Source organism: Tursiops truncatus, chromosome 1, assembly GCF_011762595.2.
Source record: "Tursiops truncatus isolate mTurTru1 chromosome 1, mTurTru1.mat.Y, whole genome shotgun sequence".
NCBI classification, from domain to species: domain Eukaryota; kingdom Metazoa; phylum Chordata; class Mammalia; order Artiodactyla; family Delphinidae; genus Tursiops; species Tursiops truncatus.
Window position 1 is genome coordinate 133,591,583 of NC_047034.1, and position 22,949 is coordinate 133,614,531.

At 44.2% G+C, this 22,949-nt stretch overlaps 1 protein-coding gene and 1 long non-coding RNA gene across 16 annotated transcripts in view; one reads left to right on the top strand and one right to left on the bottom strand.

Moving 5' to 3' along the window:
• Nucleotides 1-22,949, bottom strand: part of FGGY (FGGY carbohydrate kinase domain containing) — a 433,125-nt gene that overhangs the window by 171,819 nt on the left and 238,357 nt on the right. For all 15 annotated transcript variants that reach the window (XR_012324582.1, XM_073789156.1, XM_073789205.1 and 12 more), the window contains one exon: nucleotides 20,773-20,876. Coding sequence is in view for 14 of the 15 variants with exons in the window: in XM_073789156.1 (XP_073645257.1) it covers nucleotides 20,773-20,876 (104 nt within the window). In the remaining variant the exon portion in view is untranslated. The remainder of the gene's footprint in view (nucleotides 1-20,772; nucleotides 20,877-22,949) is intronic.
• On the top strand, nucleotides 11,193-13,029 carry LOC141275926 (uncharacterized). Its single transcript, XR_012324591.1, has 3 exons — nucleotides 11,193-11,437; nucleotides 11,642-11,836; nucleotides 12,189-13,029. It is a non-coding gene; the product is annotated as an uncharacterized lncRNA (long non-coding RNA).

Below are 22,949 nucleotides of genomic sequence, written 5' to 3' on the forward strand. Positions count from 1 at the left end.
GGAGGGAAGCATGGAGTTAGGAGTGATACAGGCAGAGAGGGAAGAGCAAGTGCAAAGGCCCTGTGGCAGGGGTGTGCTTGCTATCTTACATGAACAACAAAGAATCAGTGCAGCTGGAGTGGTGTGAACAAAGAGAAAAGTGATAGATGAGGGCAGAAAAGTAAAGATAGCGGATAAATGGGGATACAGGAGTCTGACATGGGGTTGAGAGAGTTTCTTTTCCTCCCTCTCTTCAGTTCTTTAGAAAGAAGCTATTACAGCATGTTGTCGTCTTATATGAATAAGTAGAAAAAGATTTGTCAACGTAGGAGAGAGAGGGAAGAACGGCCAGAGCCTGGAGTATGTCCTAGTTTATGGAAGGGCCCACACAGTTACGGCGTACGGGAGGAAAACCACTTTGTTCACTTCTCTACTCTCTGTAAAATCTGTTCTGTGAACTCTTCTTCCTAGTTCTGGAATGAAATTTCAGGCAGAGCAATACTATTCCTACACCCTCAAATAATAAAAAGTCCTCGGTCCACCTTCAACGTTAAATGTGAACACTCCATTTTATCAATAATATTTAAAACTCCCATCTCATCTAATTGAAAATGTCTCTCTCCTTTGGCTACAGCTGACTTGGAAGCATACCTGGGGGCAGGGGGCGTGGGGTTCAGGGTGCTTCTATCTGTCCTCCTCCACCCTCTCCTCTGCTGGCTAGCTGCCTGCTGCTCAGTCTGCTCCACACGGGGCAGGTGCCTCGGGGAGGTCTTACTTGACTGACAGGATCGTGATCTGGCTCCGACATGTCCTCAGGGTGGGGTGCAGGTCCAATATGAACTCTCATGATGCGGTTCTGGGGACTCCCATAATCCCACAGTAGTATGCCTGGAGTGTGCTTTCTCTCCCTCTCTCTATCCCTCTCCATCTCTCCATTGCTCTGCTCGTGGCTCCCTTTCATTCCTGGACCTCAGGGGTAAACTCAACTGCTCCTCACTCATTCCTTTTGGACGGGGTCCCATTTACGACATACCCAGCTAGATCCCTTGTGCTGGACCCACACACACCTTTGCCTTGTCTTCAGTGGACATACAGACCGTTCCCAGAGCAGCCCTCACTTTTTGACTTACTACCTCAGATACAACAGTCAACCTTGGCTTCTTTCCTCCGACTTCTACTTCTGTTTTACATCCTCAGGGTGGCTTTTTTTTTTTTTTTTTTTTTTATCCTTTTTTGCGGTACGCGGGCCTCTCACTGCAGTGGCCTCTCCCGTTGCGGAGCACAGGCTCCGGACGCGCAGGCCCAGCGGCCATGGCTCACGGGCCCAGCCGCTCCGCGGCATGTGGGATCTTCCCGGACCAGGGCACGAACCCGTGTCCCCTGCATCGGCAGGCGGACTCTCAACCGCTGCGCCACCAGGGAAGCCCTCAGGGTGGCTTTTAACACTAGTTTTATAGCCTTTTAGGAAGCCCTACGTAGGTGGTCTGTCTCTAGGGCCTCTTCCAAAAGCTCGAGGAAAGGAAGACCCCCATTATAAGATCTCGTTACAGGTAGCTGGAGCGGAGAGTGTACGTGGGAGAGGAGGTGGACAGAGCTAGCTAGGACTCCATAAATTAACGGTTACTTTCTGGAGTCATCAAATGCTTTTTTTTTTGTGGTACGTGGGCCTCTCACTGTTGTGGCCTCTCCCGTTGCGGAGCACAGGCTCCGAAAGCGCAGGCTCAGTGGCCATGGCTCACGGGCCCAGCCGTTCCGTGTCATGTGGGATCTTCCCGGACCGGGGCACGAACCTGTGTCCCCTGCATCGGCAGGCGGACTCTCAACCACTGCGCCACCAGGGAAGCCCATCAAAGGCTTTTTGAACAGAGACCCAAGTCAGGAAAAAGTCATCAGTTTCTGGACACTAGACATTCTGACACTGGCTGTTACTTTAACTAACTTATTAAATTAAATCCCCTTTAAAATGAGAAGTACATATACGATTAGAACCACCATAAAGTATTCAAAACTACTAAGATATTCTTACCTAACTGCCTGTTTTATGACAACCAACTTCCCTCAGTTATTCACCAATAAACCTGTATATAACCTTACTAGGGCATTCAAATCTTTTTGGACGTAAGCCTGCCACTCTACCAACCACTTTCCAATTTCATACTGGAACTCTGAACCCTCTGCTAACACACTTAGACAATTCTTCGTGAGTACTTTTGACTTAATTCAGAACAATCACTTTCAATACTTCATGGCAACATACATAAATTGAAAGACACTGGCATGAGATGAATGGCCAACTTTAAGGAGAAAATGAAATAAGCAATTATTCCATTAAAGAGAGTATTTTATGTTTGTCCTGATTAAATCATCTTTAACCACCTGGCTCCAGTTCAAATAAAGGTGAATCATTAGAGGCAAAGTCTAATAGCCAGCAACGGAATGTTCTGTGACCGGATCATTCATTTCTTCCTCCCCACGTCAAATGCCCAGCTGACTGTGCCACGTGCTGCGAGAACGTAAGGACGGCAGCACCACTGACTCTGTTCACACTGTGTGTGTGTGGGGAAGCTGTAGAGAGCAGCGAGGGTTTTGGCTCCCCTTAAAAAAATAATTTCTAACTTTAACTCACTCATTCAACAAGTATCTTCCATTCATTCATTCAATAAGTACTCAATGCCTAACTCAGTCCCAGGCGCTAGAACAGACACAGAGGATACAATGGAGAGTCGACAGTCCCTGCCTTTGTGAAGTTCACAGTGATGCTCTTCCCTGGCCCTGGAAGGGAACTGTCAAATAAAATCAACTTTAGTGGTCATCTGTCCTGACTGCTATGGAAGATCATTTTCTCAATTTCACAAAATGAATATCTATATCTATAATTATTGATATATCTATAGATCTAAAAAATCTCCAGCAAATATCATATTCACTAGAGAAATTTCAGACACAGCCCCTCTAATATCAGGAACAAGATGAGATGGCTTTTTAATCATTATAACTGTTCAATATAATACTGGAGGTCCTGACAAACACAATTATACAAAAATTGACCATAACAAAAGGTATAAAGAAGGGAAGAGAGAGAAGAAATTTTGCAGGTGATAATGATCTCACAGATGAAGCTCATACTGTCCCTTCTGCTTGGACCTCTTTCTTCTCTAACCAAAATATGACACTTCTAACATCACTGCTTTACAGAAGCCTTCCTTGACTATCCAAACCACAAAGATCACCTGGCTCTATAGTTTAAAATTTACTGTGAAAGCTATCATGCCTGCAGAGAGTGTATAATACATGCATATTTTATAATTTAATAAAGTGCAAATTTACAATAGTCAAGACATGGAAGCAACCTAAATGTTCATTGACAGATGAATGGATAAAGAAACTGTGATACACACACACACACACACACACACACACACACACACACACACAATGGAATACTACTCAGCCATAAAAAAGCATTAAATAATGCCATTTGCAGCAACATGGATGGACCTAGAGATTATCATACTAAGTGAAATAAGTCAGACAGAGGAAGACAAATATCATATGGTATCATATGTGGAATCTACAATATGACACAAATGAACTTACTTACAAAAGAGAAACAGACCCACAGACACAGAAAACAAATTTATGGTTACCAAAGGGGCAGGGGGGTAATAAGGAGTTGGGGATTAGCAGATACAAACTACTATATATAAAATAAACAACAAGGTCCTACTGTATAGCACAGGGAACTATATTACTTATCTTGTAATAACCTGTAATAGAAAAGAATATGAAAAAGAATATCTATCTATCTATCTACCTATCTGTCTGATCTATCTATCCATCCATGCATCCACACACATAAACACACACACACACATTGTGTGTATGTAAAAAAATTTTTTTCTGAACCATTTGAGAGTAAGTTGTAGATATAATGCCCATTTACTCTTAAATACTTAAGTATGCATTTTATAAAAAGAAGGATATTCTTTTATATGACCCTAGTACAACGATCATACCAGGAAATAAATATGGATACAATTCTATTATTTAATCTGTAGATCTGATTCAAATTTCATCAGTTGTCCACAAAACGTCTTTTACAGGAAAAGGAAAAACAGTTTCTCCAGTCTAGGACCCAATTTAGGATCATACACTGCCTTTATATGTCATGTTTCTTTTGTCTCCTTAACATCCATGTTAACCAGAAAGGTTTCTCCTGGGAAGCCCCAATTGCATCCACCCTGCAAGCTCGGCATTTTTACTGCCAAAAGTACCATAAATTTCACCTTCTAAACCATGCTTCAAATATATCCACTTCTCTCCATCTCCCCCGCCATAATCTGAGACAAGCTACTGCGATATCATCTCTCACCCGATCTCCAATCTCCTTCTATCTGGTTTCCTAGCATCCACTCTGGTCTCTCTCCAATCTGTTCTCCAAACTGTAGTTATTTTGATCCTTTGTAAATCTACTTATGTTACCCACTGTGATTAAAACCTTTCAGTTTCTCTTAAGATAAACATCTTTCATAAGGCTCATAAACCCAGCACGTCCTGACCCTTTTTGCTTCTCCAGCCTTAACTTGTGTCACGCCTCTCTCCTGTCCCACACACAATCTGACAATTTCCCTCCCATTATCCTGCTGTACTCTTCCTGGACCACTTTCCTCTTATCCACCGCCACATATAACCCTCCTTGCTCCCTACTAGACTCTGCTTAGTTACCTAATCAAAGTATCTCAGCTCAAACATCCCTGCCTTACAGAAGTCGACCACCCAAACTTTATCAGTCACTTGGCTTTACGTTCCCACGGTTGTTCCTCTGCTTCACAGCACTTACATATCATACATACAGAAGAGTGTATAAAACAGATGTGCACAGTTCAAAGACTGATAATAAAGACTCATCCATCCTTCACCAGTAAATGCCACTTCTCCAAAGCCCCTCTGGGAAGGCACCTTTTTTTTTTTTAACCTCAACATCCAGCACCCCACCCACCGCCATGTAAGTAACCAGTGTCCTGATATTCATGGCAAAAAAATTATTTCCTTGTTTGTCTTTCTAGGTTCAGCACCTATACATACATTCCTAAAATGTATTGACTCTCTTGTCTCTTTGAATTTTATATGAATAAAATAATTCTGTATTTTCTTTCATGTCCTGTTTCTTTCACTTAAAATTGTTTGACTCATCTACATTGTTTTATGTAGCTGTAGTTCCTTCAGTTTAAGTATGTGTACCACTGTAAGAATAGAAGACAATTAAGTATATTCATTCTATTATTGGTAGAAATTTGGGTTGATTCAAATTTGGAGTTATTATGAAAAATAATGCTATGAATACTCTTGTACTTGTCTCTGGGTACACACTGGTACAAGGGTACAATAGTTTCTCCAGGTTTTTACTTAGGAATGGAATTGGTAGAGGGCAGGGTATGTGCATGTTCAAACAACGCTTCAGTGTTTTCCAAAGTGAGTACACCAATTTGTACTCCCAGCAGCAGGGTATGAATGTAAAGCACCTATCAAGGTCTGTAATTACCTACTTTTGTGATTGTTTGCTTAGAACCCTTCTTCCCCACTAGACTGTAAGGTCTGTGTCTACTTTTGCTCACCATTTTCACTGCAGGGCCTGGCACACAGTGGAAGCTCGAGAACAACTGGCTGAATAAAAGAAGGCACCCTGGGTAAGAAAGTTTAAGTATGTTGGATGTGAATATACTTAAATGAATAACTATTCATTTAAGTATATTCATGATTGACTTCAAAACCCATGTCTTTTCTATCACTCTCACATTTTCCTTATCTCAAAACAGTGATGATCATTTGTATCCTACTTATCAGTTTCCAATGCAATGGTAGCAATCAAATGCGATTACAGATGTCAACCCGATTGGCACAGAGTACCTATTAAGTGTCCACCAACGTTCCACTACTATGCACCTGGACACAAAGGTCCGCAGATGGGGTATATGAAAGGCAACTGTCAATGGCAAATGCTTTATGAACGTATGTGAACTAAGATGACTTTGTAGAGGAAGACGGGAGTTTCAGATATCACTACAGGGAAACCCAGGGAGAGCAATTCATGCTTTCAAGTCCAAACTGCACCTGTGTCCCAAATTATTCACCAGCACAAACAAAAGAAGCTTGCTCCAAGCCCTGATCAGAACAAACATTTGAAAATGCTTTTACCCAGATGGAATCATTTTTCATCTGTGCCCGGGCTCAAGGAAGGGCTGGGCAGAGAGGTGGATTACACACTGCACTTCAACTTGGCACTTGCGTGTTCAAAAGTAAACTCTGACTTCCTATTTACACTGAAAGATCTTAGACCCCTGTGGTTTCCTGTTGCATCCTGGTGTGTCTATGCTTTGGTTTCTGAGTCTGTCTGCACAGAGCTGCAAATGGGGTCCCCCATGGTTTCACTTCATCCTGCTTTTCATAAGAAAATAAGAATTCTACAATCTCTAATTTTTGGCAGATTCTACGAGGTACTCTCTCCAAGTCCTGACTTCTAAATCTGTCTAGACCTAAGCCTACCAAGAGAGACTTTCTTTGAAAGGATGGAGACTCAAGGAACCTCCAAGAGTGACCCAAACCAGCAGGGACTGACTGACCATCCAACTTAATTTACTACATTTTATACTACTTTTACATTCATTTACTTCATAATTCACTGAAGTGAATTTAGAGTACCTTCTATGTACAAGGCGCTCTGTTAGGCACTGAGGAAACAGTGACGGAAAGATATCACTGGTACTCGGAAGGAGCTTAAAGCCATTTTTCTGAAAGTTCCTGATTAGAATCACTGGGGCACTTGTTAAAATGACAGATTCATAACTACTCCTTCCCAGCAAGACTCAATAAATCACTCCCTGTGGGAGTGGCACCTGAAGAATTGCATTTGTAAGGAGTTTCCAGGGACATTTTATGTGTAGTAATCGAGAACCACTGGCTGGCAGGTCAATGGAGAATTTACAGTCACAAATGGGGACTAGCGATGCAGAATCGAGAGCCCTTCCTGTGAGGAACCAGGCTTTCCCCAACTGCAGGGTCCTTCAGTTTGAGTAAACAAAGATGAACCAACTAAGCATGTGGCAGAAAAGGCTTGGGGTTTGCTCACATATGCATCTGAGTCTTGGCCCTAACCCTCACTAGCTGTGGGACTTTGGACAAATCACTTAGTTTCTTTGAGCCTCACTTAAAAAAAGAAAACACCTGCTCTGTCTGCCTCACTTAGTAATTCCGAGCATTACATTCCAAAAGGCATTTTACAAACTCTAAAGCACCAAGAAAGAGTTAGTCATTTTATGATCACAAAAACTTTAATAAACAAGAAAATTAAGCCAACCCATAAGGTTTCTCTTAAGCAGTCAGAACTAGCCCACATCTTAACCATCCCAAACTTCACTCGTGGGGCTCACTTTCCCTTACACATTGTAGCTGTGTATTATGTGCTTCCTTCCAAGTTCCAGCAGCTTCTTCCAGAAGCAGAACTCGAAACCGGACCCAGTTTTGGGTAGGATAGTGGGATATACTTCGGTACCGTGTTAACGTTTTCAAGGAGTGAATATAAAAGACAGGAGACCAGCCAGACCTGGCTTCCCCTGCCGTGTCCTAGCTCTGTAATCTTTCTGACCTCAATTCTATCATCTCTTAGATGGAGAAATATACCCTATTGGGTCATTTTAGGCTACCGCCCTCTAATGACATTTGACTTTTGTTATATCTGAATATATTTGTATTACTCTTTATTCTGACCCAAAACATGGCTACTACATCTTTCTCTTTCATAAATTAATCTCACATATTTATTGTGAGGATTAGATATTCTATATATGGACTGCCTAGCAGAGAAACCAGCACATGGTAATTATTTAATAAATCCTAGCTATTGTTTCCTAAGCATAAACATGTTCCTTGTTCATCCCTAAAATACTGTCCCCAGCAAATTCCTCTTCTTTACACATACCACACATAAACTTGAGTAGCCTTTTTGTTGGTGAATATTTCTTTTCCTTTTTTAGATCCAAATTTTTTATCCTTGAAATTGTGATGGTGTTTACCATCTAACCTCACAGGGGATACAAATTATTTGCTATCTGTTAGCACACCTCTTTGGGTGAACTTGAGAACATACGATGTGTTGAGTGCCTACTATGTGCCACGGTCAAAGAGCATGAAGCAGGCTTTTCCCTGACTGCTCACTAAGCTCAGCCTTGTGGGGAAGACAGGGAGTGGTAAGTGCTGCCCAGGAGCTGGCCTTAAAGAACTCTGAGGGCCTCTGAGGAGGTACAACTCACCAGACAAGCTGGAGAAAGGAACAAGGGTTGCATGGAAGTACCACCTGACCTTTGGGGAAGACACATACTGAGGATACTGTAGTGACTAAGAACACAGATTCTAGGGTCCCTGGGCTTTGGTTCAACCTCAGTTCTACCTCCTCCTTGCCTTGTGACCTCCCCAAGCCTCAGTTTCCTCATCTGAACATTTGGGATCATAATACAATGAGGGCCATCCCAGAGTTTACTGGGAGTATCAAATAACATAGTAAGTGCTCAATAAATGTGAATTATAATAATGATGATTATTCTGGTGGTAATGATACTCACCAGGTAGAAGGGAGATGTGGCCACTCCAGGCAGAGAGAAAAATATGCCTTAAGGCCAAGTGAGAAAGCACAGGCTCTTTTCAAGAAGTGTATACTTCAATTCAAAGCATTCCAAATACCCAAGTATTTTCATGATTCATTGGATGGCAAAATGAATAAATATCTTGCTCTTTAGAACCTATTTAACCTACTTGGTCTGAATATTTGCAAGTTTTACTACAGAAGTACAAATGTGATTGATTATGGGTGCTACCCCAGATCTCACTGGCATAGTTATGTAATATACTGTAGACGTACAGTATTAACCTTCTAAAATCTGGATAGTCTCTATTCTCAAACTTTGGCCCCATGGAATTCATATAAGGATATGAGATGTACCTGCTAGAATACAGGATGAAAAGTGAGGGATATCAGGGGATGAGGCCAGGGGTGGTCAGGGCTCAGATCACGTGAGATCTCCTACGTGGAGCTACAATTCAGGAGAATTACTGGGAGATTTTAATCGGGAGAGTGAAGTCATCAGACTTAGTATTCAGGACCATCTTCACTATGAGTCTGTCAAAGTAGGTCCATGCAAATTAGGGTCTTGCATATCACAGAAGAATGAGTACCTATATTAATATAACTGGCCATCTTCTCTGTGGGCTCCCTCTTTTTTTTTTGTGGGCCATCTCCCTAATTCCAGAGAACCCTAGCCCTGCCTTTGAAGATCATAGCTAATCTCTCAGCTGAGAGTTACATAGAAACCTGAGGAACTTGCAGTGGAGTTTAACATGAAGGTAGATGGCAGGTACGTAAGTCAGGGTGGCCTCTGACTTGTCTATGTCAAGCAGCTCCTGGGCGGCTGACCGATCATTCAAAAGCACTCTCCAGTTAAACATCCCCCCCAACCAACAGAATCAAGGCTCAGTCTCTGCCTGGCTCCACACAAGGCTAAAACCAATGGCTGGAGGCCCAAACACAAATTTGGCAATTGGATGATACAAATACTTTTCAATCAGTCTTATGATTTTGCTTATGGCCTGCTTCAAGGTATAATTCAGTGAAAAAAATCAATTCTCAGGTGGATGGAATTTTGTGACTGAATGGACCAACGCTGCTGCGTCAAGTGGGAAGGGTCAGTTCATCAAGAAAGAACCTGAAGCCTTCCTGAAGACCAGAGAGCTGACATGCTGGATGTCCCTTCATTCACCACACAGCCTGTCAACCCATCAAAAAAAAGAAAAAAGAAAAAAATTTAAAAAAAAAAGGACACCAAACTGTTATGGCACGATTTATTCTTCAACAAACCTTGATGGTTGCCCAGTATATTTCTGTCTGTCTTTCTGCCCATCTATCAATCCAATATTTACTAGACCCATACCATGTGTCAGGTGCTACCCTAAGTGCAAGCAAGTGGAAATTTACTGCTTTGTGGTATCTTTCTGTTACCTCTGTAAGTAATAAAGATCCCGTGCTGGTATCATTCCACAGTATAACCTAAAATCTGGGCACTGAGAAGTTCTCGTTCTCAAACATCACTATACTCAGTTCTCTAGAGGTTTGAAAAATACATGGCAGGGGTGGATTTTATGGTATGTGAATTATCTTTCAGTAAAAAAAAGTTAAAAAAAATGCATCACAGCACTGCAGTAACTTTCACCTCCTTGGGATTTAAGACTTCCATTCTTTTTCAACTGAATATATCTCAAATCTATAACATGGCCAAAATGTCTACTCAGTTTTCACACTGAACCTTTTTATTTCTATCAGCAATAGGGAGCCACTGACTGTTCATTAGAAGGAGACTTTCAACCTCAATCCTTCAGCATTGATTGCTCAAAAAATTTCTCATGGGTTCTTCTGGGATCTTTGGTCTCTTAGATGTTATTTCTCCTGGTGTTCTAACACTGGTTAAGTAGAAGAACAGAATATTACACCAAACTTCTGATAGCTCTGGAGGACCAAAAAATATGAAAATTTAATTAAGGTGAAAAAAGAGGCCCTTGGTGGAGCACACAAGGAGAGTGGGAGATGGGGATGAAAAAATAAGGGGGAAGCAACAAGGCGAAAATCCTGAAATCCCTGAACTAAACGTATGCATTGGGTTGGCCAAAAAGTTCGTTTGGTTCGTGACTACGTAGTTTAATAAACTAGATGAGCTGATGTGTGTTGAGGCCCGTGGCATAGTAGCTGACACTTAGCGAGGGCTCTGCCCTGGCTGTCTCAGCCTCCTTTTCATCCTCACTCATTCGCTGGAAGAGCACAAACACTTCCATCACTGCTAGGTCGTCCTCAGCAGCCACAGTATCACAGTCACCCATACAGCAGATGAGTGGTAAATAGAAAAAGGGGAAAAAAAAATCAATGTGGTTTTCATTTCATGCTCTTCCAAATGAATACAAAACATCTCTGTGATTTGGGAAGTTAGCCACATGTCTTCAAATTGCCTAATTCAGTACTTGACCACAAAGCAGCACAGAAACAGGGAAGATGACAAATAAAAAGTCTCATAAATACTCTCCGCCCAGGGCATGATGGTGACAAGTGATGCTATTTATTTTTATTGTTATCGTTAGACTGTGGGCCCCTTGAAAGGCAGAGATTTGAAAGACTGGGAAGGAGGGAAAATGAGAACGCTGTGGTCAAGCTGCATCCAGCCCTCACTTTGCAGTTCTCACCAGCCTTTGGAAAAGATCTGCCTTGTAATCACTTCACCCCATTTCTGCAAAACACCCGTGTGCATGACTAACCCATGCTATGGCCCCAGTCTCATCGTTCTGCAAAGAATTGAGAATGTGAGCTCTGGAATCAAACAGCCTGAGTTAGAAACTATCTCTAGGACTTACGAGCTATATGACTTGGGTAAGTACTTTGCTTCTCTGAGACCCAGTTTCAGTCCCTGTAAAATGGGAGGATAATGCTGATAACTGCATAAGGTTATTATGAGGGTTAGATGCAATAATAGATGCACATTTCTTAGCCCATGATAATCATGAAGTAAATATTAGCTGCTATTTTTACTGCTGCTAATCTTGTTTTTTCCCTCTGCTTCTACCATTCTTCCAGGCAAGCTGCCGTCTTTTGTGGAAAGCTGAGCTCAGGCCAGTTGACAGACTCTCATCAGAGGCTTTTGTTTCTGACCTTATGAAAGGCCTTGTGTTACACCTGGCTTTGCTGCGTTCCTGGTGGGCTTCCAGAAACATGGGACCAGACAGCCCTGCCCAGCTTTTATGGGAGTGGAACGGCTGGATCACACAGTAGGTATGAGAGTTTCTTAGTAAGAAACTGCTCAACTATTTTCCAAAGGGGCTGTGCCATTTCACGTTCCCAGCAGGAGCGTGTGAAATTCCAGTTCCCCATCCTTGCCGGACTTCAGCCACTCTGACAAGCGTGTAGTGGGTCTCACTGGGGTTTGCATTTGCCTTTGCATTTCCCTTGTGAGGAACGATGCACAGCATCCTTTGTTGCTCTAGCTCGGGCCCGGGTGAAACACAGAGCTGCTACAGTCATCACCCAAAGAATGCAGCTCCAACGACATGGCATGGTCTGAGGGTGGCTTTTCTCTGGTTAGAGCCCAAGACGCTAGGGCGCCTGAACCGTCTTTTCCCAACAGAACAGAGATCAGGCTGCAGATCCACTCTGAGCCAAAGTGCATCCTGAAGAGCTGCTGGGAATGGATCCTGTTCTCCCCACAAGGGCACAGGGGTGATGGATGGGAATGGAGAGTTCCGGAGGACTGCGTGGTGGAGGAAAGAAGAGAGGGCAGGTGTGGCTGGTTTGTATCTCCCAGGCCCCACTGAGGTAAAGCTGTTCAGTGAAACTCTCACTTCCCAGAGAGGCCAAGTGAACTCACAGGTGTCCCCGGTAAGGTGGGGTGGGAAACAAGACTGACAGCACCTCAGACACAGGGGGCTTCTCCCAGTTAGTTGGTCCCCACTCAGCAGAGACAGATGCTGAAAGACAGCCCCAGTGGACTGGGAAGGAGTGAAAGGAGACTTAGGAAAATCCAAGCGCTTGCACACTTGTCAGCAAAGGGTGTGGGTGGGAAGCAATCCAGACATACGGTTGCTAAGCATCTATTATGCCCCAGCTCTCAACTGGACAGCATGGGTCAAGGGGGGAAATGAAGACATGGACCCACTAATGTGGACCCACTAGGCAAGTCAGCTTCATCTGAGGTACAAACTGCTACCATTAAAACACAAATAATCATATCTATCGGTCCATGCTAGGGATCAAAAGAGCAGAACAGTAAAATATGTCAGAAGGGCTTCCCTGGAGGCGCAGTGGTTGAGAGTCCGCCTGCCGAAGCAGGGGACACGGGTTCGTGCCCCAGTCCGGGAAGATCCCACATGCCGCGGAGTGGCTGGGCCCGTGAGCCATGGCTGCTGAGCCTGCGCGTCTGGAGCCTGTGCTCTGCAACGGGAGAGGCCACAACAGTGAGAGGCCCACATACCGCAAAAAAAAAAAAAAAAAAAAAAAAGTCGGAGTAGCTAGAGAATTAACTTGGGTTAGAAGGAAAGAAGTGACAACCAGTATTTTTATTGAGCACCTACTATGTACTATTTTTTAAATGAGGACCAAACAATTTTTAGAGATAGATTTAAATCAGTGCCTGGAATACAGTAAGCACTATATAAGTGATTGCAGACACTATTATTATTGTTATTTTTTCTGGTATTCTTTTTTTCTTTTTAAAGCTTTATTAGGACTTCCCTGGTGGCGCAGTGGTTAAGACTCAGTGCTCCCAATGCAGAGGGCCTGGGTTTGACCCCTGGTCAGGGAACTAGATCTCATATGCGTGCCGCAACTCAGAGTTCGCATGCGAGCCCCAGCTAAGGAGCCCATGTGCTGCAACTAAGACCTGGTGCGACCAAATAAATAAATTGATTAATTAATAGTAAAAAAGCTTTACTGAGCTATAATTAGCGTTCAATAAGCTGCACATTTTTAAAACATTTGCTTTGATAAGTTTTGACACAGCAGACACCCACCAGTGAAGACATTACTACAATCAAGGTAAGTATATCCATTACCCCCAAAAGTTTCCTTGTGCCCATTTGTAATCCTACCCTGCCCACTGCCCCATTGCAGGCCACCACTCATTCTGCTTTCTGTCACTATATATTAGTTTGCATTTCCTAGAATTTTTAATAAATGGAATTACATAGTTTGTACTCTTTCTGTTTGGCTTCTCCCACTCAGCATAATTATTTTGAGGTTAATTCATGTTGTACCTTATATTAATAGCTCATTCCCTTTTACTGCTTAGTAGTATTCCATTCTAATGATGGACCAACACTTTACTATTCACTGTCGATAGACATTTGGGCTGTTTCCAGTTTGGGGCTATGACAAATAAAACTGCTATGAGTTTCTGTACAGACACATGCTTTTACGAGTGGAACAGCTGGATCACACGGTGGGTGTACATTGACTTTGTAAGAAACTGATCAACTATTTTCCACAGTGGTTGTACCATTTCACATTCCCACCAGCAGCACATAAGTTCCACTTTCCCACATCTTCACCACAGTGTCAGCCATTCTAACAAGCATGTAGTGGATCTCACTGTGGTTTGAATTGGCATTTCTCTAGTGACTAATGATGTTGAGTATCTTCTCAGGTGTTTGTCATTCAAACCTTTTCTTTGGTGAGATGTATGCACCAACATCTGCCCATATTCCAATCGAGTCTGCTCTCCCGCTCCTCTAGGCATTTGGGAGAAGCTGTGTACCTGAAAGGGAAGAGCAAGGACTCTAGGGTCAGTCCCCTAGGGGGCTCAGACGAGCGTCCCCGCTTCTTGTGTGTCACACTGTGTGACCCACTTAACTGCTCTTTGCCTCTGTTTCCTCACTTGTGAAATGGGGAGAGTAATGGTGCCCAGTTCACAGGATTGTTGAACTGATGACATGACATAAAGGATTTAGCACAGTGCCTGGTGCACTGTAGGTGCTCAATAGATGGTAGCAGCTAACGTCTCCTTATAATGACTGAGGCTGGACCAGGGATGCTGAACATCCTCTGTCCAGCGCAGTGTAGAACTGTCCCGCCTCAAATGCCAGGAGAAGCGCTACGCTGAGCTTCCTGAATGCACAAGCTGTCTTACTGCTCATGGAACCACATCAAACCTCTCCTTGCCAATCGATGCCTAGCATACAGTCTGTTTTCCAAACATGTAGCTGCAGGGCCCAGGGCGAGCCTCAGTATGGAAAGACTGACTCCTGAGAACACGGATCCCAGAGGCTGACAACAGCGAGTCCTGGCGAGTCATGCACAGTAGCTCAGCTCTTTCACTGGGAGGTGTAACAGTGGTCCTATCTGTGCCTTATGGACTGCCTTCCCTCTCCACCTCTCTCAGTGACCTCTGCCAATGCCACTTGCTAAAGAGTCCAAGACAGAGAAACCTGCCCACACTCTTCTTAGCTGTGATAGTCTCCCTTCCTGTGGTGCTCTCCCAATGGGCCTGCAATACCCACATCCCACCCAGCAGCAAACTGGTATTGCTGTGGGTGATGTGGACACAGAAGAGAAAGAAGAGAAGGGTGAGGCCAGGGTCTAGTGCCTGAAACTGGGCAGGAATAGCATCCCAGTGTGGGGGGTGGGAACTACAGTCCTACAAATAGCACATCCTACAGGAAAGCTTCCCTGTCTACTGGAAGCTTGAGTCGTCCCCTATCTCCATATTCAGTCCTAAACTTACCATCGGAGTTACCACTCTGAACTGTAGTCATCTCCTTCTTGTCTGTCTTTCTCAATGAAGGCAGGCATGACATGCTATCTTATTTATCTTAATACCCTGAGTATTTGGCCGTGCAAATACAAGAAAATGTTTTGGTAATGAGTGAATGCTTTAATGAATAATTTTTTAAAACGAACTTTTAATTTTACAACCGTTTTAGATTACAGAAGACTTGGGAAGGTAGTACAGAGTTCCATAGACCCTACACCTAGTTTTGTCTATCGTTAATATCTTACATTAAGTTCATATGTCACAACTAAAGAAAGATATTGATATCATTAACTAAAGACCTTACTTGATTCAGATTTCCTTAGTTTTCACCTAACAGCTTTCTTCTGTTCCAGGATCCCATCCAGGATGCTACATTACATATCTCTTTAGGCGCCTCTTGGCTGTAATAATTTCTCAGGCTTTCCTTGTTTTTTGATGACCTTGACAGTTTCAAAGAGTGCCAGTTAGGTATTTCGTAGAATGTCCCTCAAATGGAATTTGTCTGATGCTTTTCTTATGATTAATTAGACTGTGGTTATGGGTTTTCGGCAGGAAGATAACAGAGATAAAGCGCCATTCTCTTCACACCATGTCAGCAGTACATACTATCAACATGACTTATCACTGTTGGTGTTGACCTTGATAACCTGGCTGAAGTTAGTGTGTCAGATTTCCCCACTATAAAGTTATGCTTTTTCTCCCTTTTGGTACTCTCCTCTTTGAAAGGAAGTCACCATGTGCAGCTCATGCTTAAGGAATAGGAAGTTATTGTTTGTGGATTTCTTTGATGATGGCCATTTTCACTGGTGTGAGGTGATACCTCATTGTAGTTTTGATTTGCATTTCTCTAATAATCAGAGATGTTGAGCATCTTTTCATGTGCCTCTTGGCCATCTGTATGTCTTCTTTGGAGAAATGTCTATTTAGGTCTTCTGCCCATTTTTTGATTGGTCTGTTTTGATGATATTAAGCTGCAGGAGCTGTTTGTAAGTTTTGGAGACTAACCCCTTGTCGATCACGTCATTTGCAAATATTTTCTCCCATTCTGTGGGCTGTCTTTCCATTTTGTTTATGGTTTCCTTTGCTGTGAGGGAATAGGAAGGTATGCTCCACTTCCTTAAGGGGGGAATATCTATATAAATTCTCCTGCATGATAGATTTGTCTCTTCTGTTCATTTATTGGTATCAGCATGGACTCATAATAGTTATGTTATACTTTGGGTTATACTCCAATACACTTTATTATTCTGCTCAAATTGTTACAGTTTTGGCCACTGGAAGCCCCCTTGGTTGGCTCCTGATAATTCCTTCAGTTTGTGGGGTTGGGGGGAGGCGGGGTTTGTTTTTACTTTGTTTTGTTTTGAGCGCTATCTTACTTTCTGGTGCTACAACAAGATACCCTAGGCTCATCTTGTCTATTTCCAGCCCTGGTCCTAGGATCAACCATTTCTCCAAGAAGCCCTGACCCTTTTATTGGAGAATGGTATTAGAAACCAAGATCTGGGCACCAGGAGTGCTTGTAGCAACTATTTGCTAGGGTGTCTTTGTTTCTAGGCCCCCTCCACTGTCACAGCTAGGAAATACATGTATGTTTACTAACCTGTATACCTGCACGTCTGTAAATATTTCCGTATGTATCCATCTGTAATCTACATTAAGCTCAACCTGAGTTCATCCTGACGTCTTTAATTCAAATCCATTGTCACATGGATCATTCTAGCTTTAATGAATCATTTCTAACAATAATACCATGTCTGGTATATGGCGCTAGGTACAGTGCCAAGCTGCTTACAAAGATTACCTCATTTGATCCTCAAAACAACATTCTGGGTAAACACTACTGCCCACATATAATAGATGAAGACACTGAGGTACTGAAAGACAAAGTATCTTACCTAAACTCACACAGTAAGTGGTGAAGCCGGCTTTTCTGTAAAAGCCTATTTTAGAAATTCCACACCTACTGTGTGATAGAGAGCCACCATGCCTACATTCATCTAAAACTTTGAGAAAACTTCAGTTCTGAGTGATTTAAGATGCAGATGTAATTCCCAGCTCTTACCAACTATCGTGCTGCTCAAACCTTACCTCTTCAGTCTTCCCCACCCCCTCCCCACGGTCCCCTCTCCATCTGTCATGCTGACTAAAGACAAGTTGCCAAGTTACCACCTGACTTGACAGCTTGAGAAAAGGGGTGCTGGAGCGATGGCAGGGATCAGCTCCATCTGACCCTGTGACTTTTCAACCTCTGGCTCACCCCTGCTGTGTATGATCTTGGGTTTTGGTGAGTTGGTAGTAATTAACTCTGAACAAGCAGCTCTGCTTTCATGCAGTTAAAAAAAGAACAGTATTTTTTTTTCCTTGTTAATTAAATCATCTACGAGGAAGATAAATGTGCAGCCCACACTTGTATCTTGTAAAATATCAAAGGCCTGATTAGTAAAGCTTATGTTCAACCTCAGGCTTTTTCTCCAGATTCCTGGAAGTAACAGGGATGTGAAGGAAGGCAACTCCTAAGTACCAATACTTGTTACATTCCTTCCTTCATTCATTCTGGGTGAGCTAGAAAGAAGCAACCAGGATCAAACACAAAATATTCCTGGGAATTTTGACCCAATCAACCTACAGAATTAGGAACATCAGCAGTGAGCAGACAGGAAGAAAGAGGATCCTTCAGACCAAGCTGGAAGTCACTTTTTTGAAAAGCCCACAGACCCCTCTGGTCCCTGTGTTCTGTTCGGTGAATTTTTCCTGACAGTTGGTGGTTTTATTTGCCAGAACCACAACAAAGAGGGTCCTTAAGTTTCCCTGGGAGCGTTTCCTCAGACCTGCACCTCTCCGAGATCTCACAGAGGTGTTACTGTTGTTGGCTTGCTGGGTGTCCAGCACCTGAGCCAGATCAAAGGCATTTTCCGACGCCAGCATGACCACAGTCTCGCCCTCACCACATAACATAAAGCTGCTGATTAATCCCCTTGGCCCAGAAGGTCCCTTCCCACTCCCAAGTACAAAGCGGGGTGGGAGTGGGGACTTTATTTCCAGCACAACACAACCATAATAAACTGGCATTTTATGGCCTTCATTCATTGCAACCAACTGCAGCTGCCCATCAAACTCATTAAAGCCCAACAGTTGCTTCATGTGAGCCTTTTATATCACTAGGAAAGTGTAATAAGAATCCCCACAATTTCTGAGTGTCTACTGTGTACTACGGATGTATGTACATAACTTATGTTACCCAGAAACCCTGTGAGACTGGCATCCTCACCCTCAGTGTGACGGATGAAGAACCTGAGGCTCAGAGAACTTAAGTAGCTCACCTTAGGTCGCAGGCCCAAAGAGTTCATAAGCAGATGTCCAAACCTACACCCGTCTGACTCTGAAGCCCACGCTCTCTCCATTCCTGTACGGACACATCGTAATCATGCACAACACAGTAAGGCACTGAGGGGGATGCACTTGGGATGCAGACAGAGCTGGACCTGAGTCTTCAGCTCCAGCTGAATAGCCTGGTGACCTTGGGAAAATTATTGGCCTTTTCTAGGCCTTAGTTGCTTAATTTCTAAAATGGATGCTGTACAACAAGCCAGCATCATTTTCATTAAGAGACCAGGAAACTGAGACATGGGGATGTCACAGACTCACATTCATATGGATTTGCTTTTGCTCATAAATCCGAACTGAGTGGGGTAAAAATGCCTGAAATGTAGGCTTTACAGGAGAAACCAGATCAGATGTGTCCCTGTGAAAATGGGAGGTGATTTAAAAAGGTTTAAAACAGTGTTCAGTGAAGACAAGCTAGCAAGTGTAGACTCATGTCGGGGGAGATAAGGGCTGACTGCCCTGGTGGGCACCTCCGGCTCAAGGCGGCCTTAGGCCTCCACTGATCTCTCCCTTCAGTGACAGCCAAGCCTTACAATAGGGCTGCTGAGGGGAAGAAAGAGGCCAGGGCTTTTAAACTTTAAGAAGTTCCATCTAAGAGTTCGTCCACGGAAACAAACAGAAGGAAATTTTTTTTGGAGGGGGTGTAAGAAGTCCAGCACTACTGTCCCTTTAGGACGTCGTCCCTAATCTTGGACCCTCCCCAGGCAGCCACTGTGTCCTTTCTGCCCAGCAACACCAGTGCAAGTGATGGAGAGCTAACCCTGGCAGTGTCACCTCGATCCATCCTCACAATACTATGAGACATGTACTACAACTCTCCACATCTCACAGATGAGGAATCTGGGGCCCAGAGGGGTTAAGTGCCTTGCCTGAGGGCCCATCCTTAGGAAGTGGAGGAACTGGGACTGGAAACCAGTCGGGCGGTCCCATCATCTTTATGAAACGTGTGAGAACCCCTGCCACCATGCCTAGCACATACTAGATGCTCAGTATCTCGAGTTCAGTCTGAATCTATACTGTGAGGCCTTGTACCGTAATACCTGTTGTCATCTATCTCACCAATGGGAGGCCCTATGTCATCCCTACATCCCCAGGATTTAGCACAGCCCTGGACACAAGAGCAGAGGATCACTGGATAAGTAAAGGTATCAATATTTACTCAACCAAAATATTTCATGGTACAAAAGGCTCACTGGTCCCCACGGTAACTAAACACAGTTTCTCATGGCACATAAGTCCCTCCATCGTCGTAGAGATTCTGCCCTGGACTGTATCCCAGATCCCACTCTAATCCTTCCGCATGTCCCCGCTACTCTCCCATTTGCCTTCCTCCTCCTCCCCCACCCTCCCCTCTATTTTACTCATCTGGGAAAAATCCAAGGAGTCGTCCATCGTCCATCTTAGTTTAACAGAGTAACAACTCTTAAATAAAAATATGGTAGAAATGGGTACTTATCGAAATGGAATGCTTTCAGACTCATGCATTTAAAGAAGATATAAATTTTAGGGCAGGCACTAAATTTTAACTGCAATCTTGGAGAAAGCCTTTCCACTAATTCATGAAGAAAAATTAACAAAGTGAAAACTGCTTATCAGTGTTCTTTTGAAGTCATGATATGCAGCTTAATTCTATACATCATCAGACTGCTCCCAGGGAGATGGATTTATATTGATTGAGAGAGAGCTCAGAGGCCAAGGAAAATAGACACCCCTGTGCAGAGAAGACTCAGCTACCCATTAGGGACAGATCGTCTGGGAGCGAGGCTCGGCCATCTCTGGATCCGATTTCACCCCTTCCACCTCAGCTCTCTGGCCAGGGTGATGTCAAAGGCAGACTCAACCCTTTTCACACTTTTTAAGAATTTGGCCCCTGGAAAAAGATCTGGCAAATCTAAGCAAGGCTGTTGGAAGGAGGGCTGAGCTGAAAGCTAGACACAGCACAGGGCTGCGGGGGTGGGGGGGGCAGGAAGGGAAGGAACTGAGGTGGGGAGGGGCCAACAGCTCAGCTCTCCTCCCTGGCCAGGCCGTCCTCCCTGGAGTGTGGCAGCCCCGCCCTCGCTCGCTTGCTGGGCAGACTCACCCCCATGTGACAAGAAGATGTTCCACAGATGATAGCCAGCCGCGACGTCACCGGCTGTCCCTCACAGGCGAGGCCATGCCCCCTCACATCTGCTCCAATCACTCCTGTGAGAAACCAAAACAAAACAAAATCCTCTTAAAAAAAAAAAAAGAAGGAAAGAAAACTAAAACAAACATAAAATACTCTTTTTTTTAATACCAAACAACATTGAGAAAGCATTCCACGTGCAGGCCAGTCTCAAACAGAAACCAAAAGAGCATAAGTGGCCTCTGCCAGGGGAGCAGGGAAATACGTTCTGCTTTTGCTTTCCCCTCCTCAGTGTACAGCCTCGAACACCGGAAGAATAATAGTAACTGCAATTCGAATAATAAAAGCAACAGCCATCAGTGGTTTTTGCTCTCGAACTACCAGGCACCATGCTGAATATTTATATATATAGTCTCATTGTATATTGAGCCTGTCAAGTTGATATTATTAACCCCACGCATCAGTGGAGGAAGGAAGGCCCACCTATGGATGGAGTGACCTGTGCAAGGTCACACTGCTAGTAAGCAGCAGGGCTGAAGGGAATCTGGTTTAACACATCACATTTCAGTCTCAACGAAGGCAAAAGAATCGTTTGATGACTGGATCTTCTCGGCATCTCTGGCTCACCATTCTTAGTGCTACTCATCCCAGAACTCTCGGCATAAAGGATAGAGTGACTGACAGTGAGTTTCTGTTGAAAGAATGCCAGGTGGCAGAGAGTTTCCCATAAATGGTATAAGCTCAGGCTGCTTCTCCACACAGATTGTGTTCCTTGATATTTGCTGGGCGAGTGAAGTTATAAATGCGAGGGGAGAGTTAGACCATTTAGAGCCTTGAGTCGTCTGTCACTTATTCAAATATCCAACGAGCACTTTGTACACATAAAACGATATACTGGGTGTGATGTAGGAGCCGAAAACACGCAAACATTCCCAGCTAGGACACAGGTAGGAGGTGGGAAGCATCAGGGCAGAGCACAGAGGCCGGGCGCGGGAGAGAACAGCTCCGTCCGGCTCCATGGGCTTCGGGCTGTGCCTCCCCGCTCTCCATCTCCAATCCTCAGTGCTCCTTCCCACCTCCAGACCTTTGCATTCGCTCTGCCCTCTGCCTGAAATGCCATTCCCCAACCTCTTTGCCAGGTGAACTCCAATTCCTTCGTAACTCAAATGTTACTTCCTCGGAAGGCTTCCCTGTTCCTCCGGGAAAGATGCGGCTCCCAGTCCCCCTTGGGCTTCGCTAGCATACAAGACACTGGTAACTTACAGAATTACCACAGCCCGTCTGCCCCTCCTTTGATCATAAAAGCTGTAGGAAGCTGGCACTGTCTCGCCCACGTGCTTAGTCCCCCAGCACCAACCACAGTGGCCAGCATAGAGTAGAAAGTGAAAGTACAAGCACTTGAGGCTGTGAGGGTAAGACGACAGTCCCTTTTCCTTGGGATGCTCACGGTCTTGTGGGAGGGAGGGAGAAGCCTAGACGGAGCATTTCAATGCAGGGATCAGGATGGGACAAGAAAAACTGCAGGGCCTACAACCACTATGGAGAACAGCATGGAGACTCTTTAGAAAACTAAACACAGAACTACCATATGACCCAGCAATCCCACTCCTGGGCATATACCCGGAGAAAACCATAATCTGAAAGGATACATGGACCCCAATGTTCATTGTAGCACTACTTACAAGAGCCAAGACATGGAAGCAACCTGAAGTTTTCACCAAGTCCCCTGCTCTGCTCGGCATCGTGGGGCTGCCCCTGCAGCCCATGGTTCCCAGACACCAGGTCAGCCCTGCCAGGAGGTCTGAGGGCTGAAGGCACTGGAAAGCCAGAGTGCATCTCCCTCGCTTCGCCCGTGTCAGGTGGCTGCGTCTCCTCCATGATTTCAGCTCTGTTGACAGGGCCACCAACGCTCCCACTTGGCCTGTGTTCACCGCGCCTCGTCTCTGGTCACACAACCTCCTCCTATGTTCCTCCAGCTAGGGGTGGCAATAGCTTCCATTCTGCTGACCCCTGGCTTGCTTCACAGGGAATATAGCCCTTCACGGCTCCTTCGTAACTGGGTCACCATTTTTGTGTATTAAATTCCCTCTTTTCTATGTACTTAGAGTGCTCTACATTTTTCTGGGAAGTCCTGGGTGATGAATTTCCCC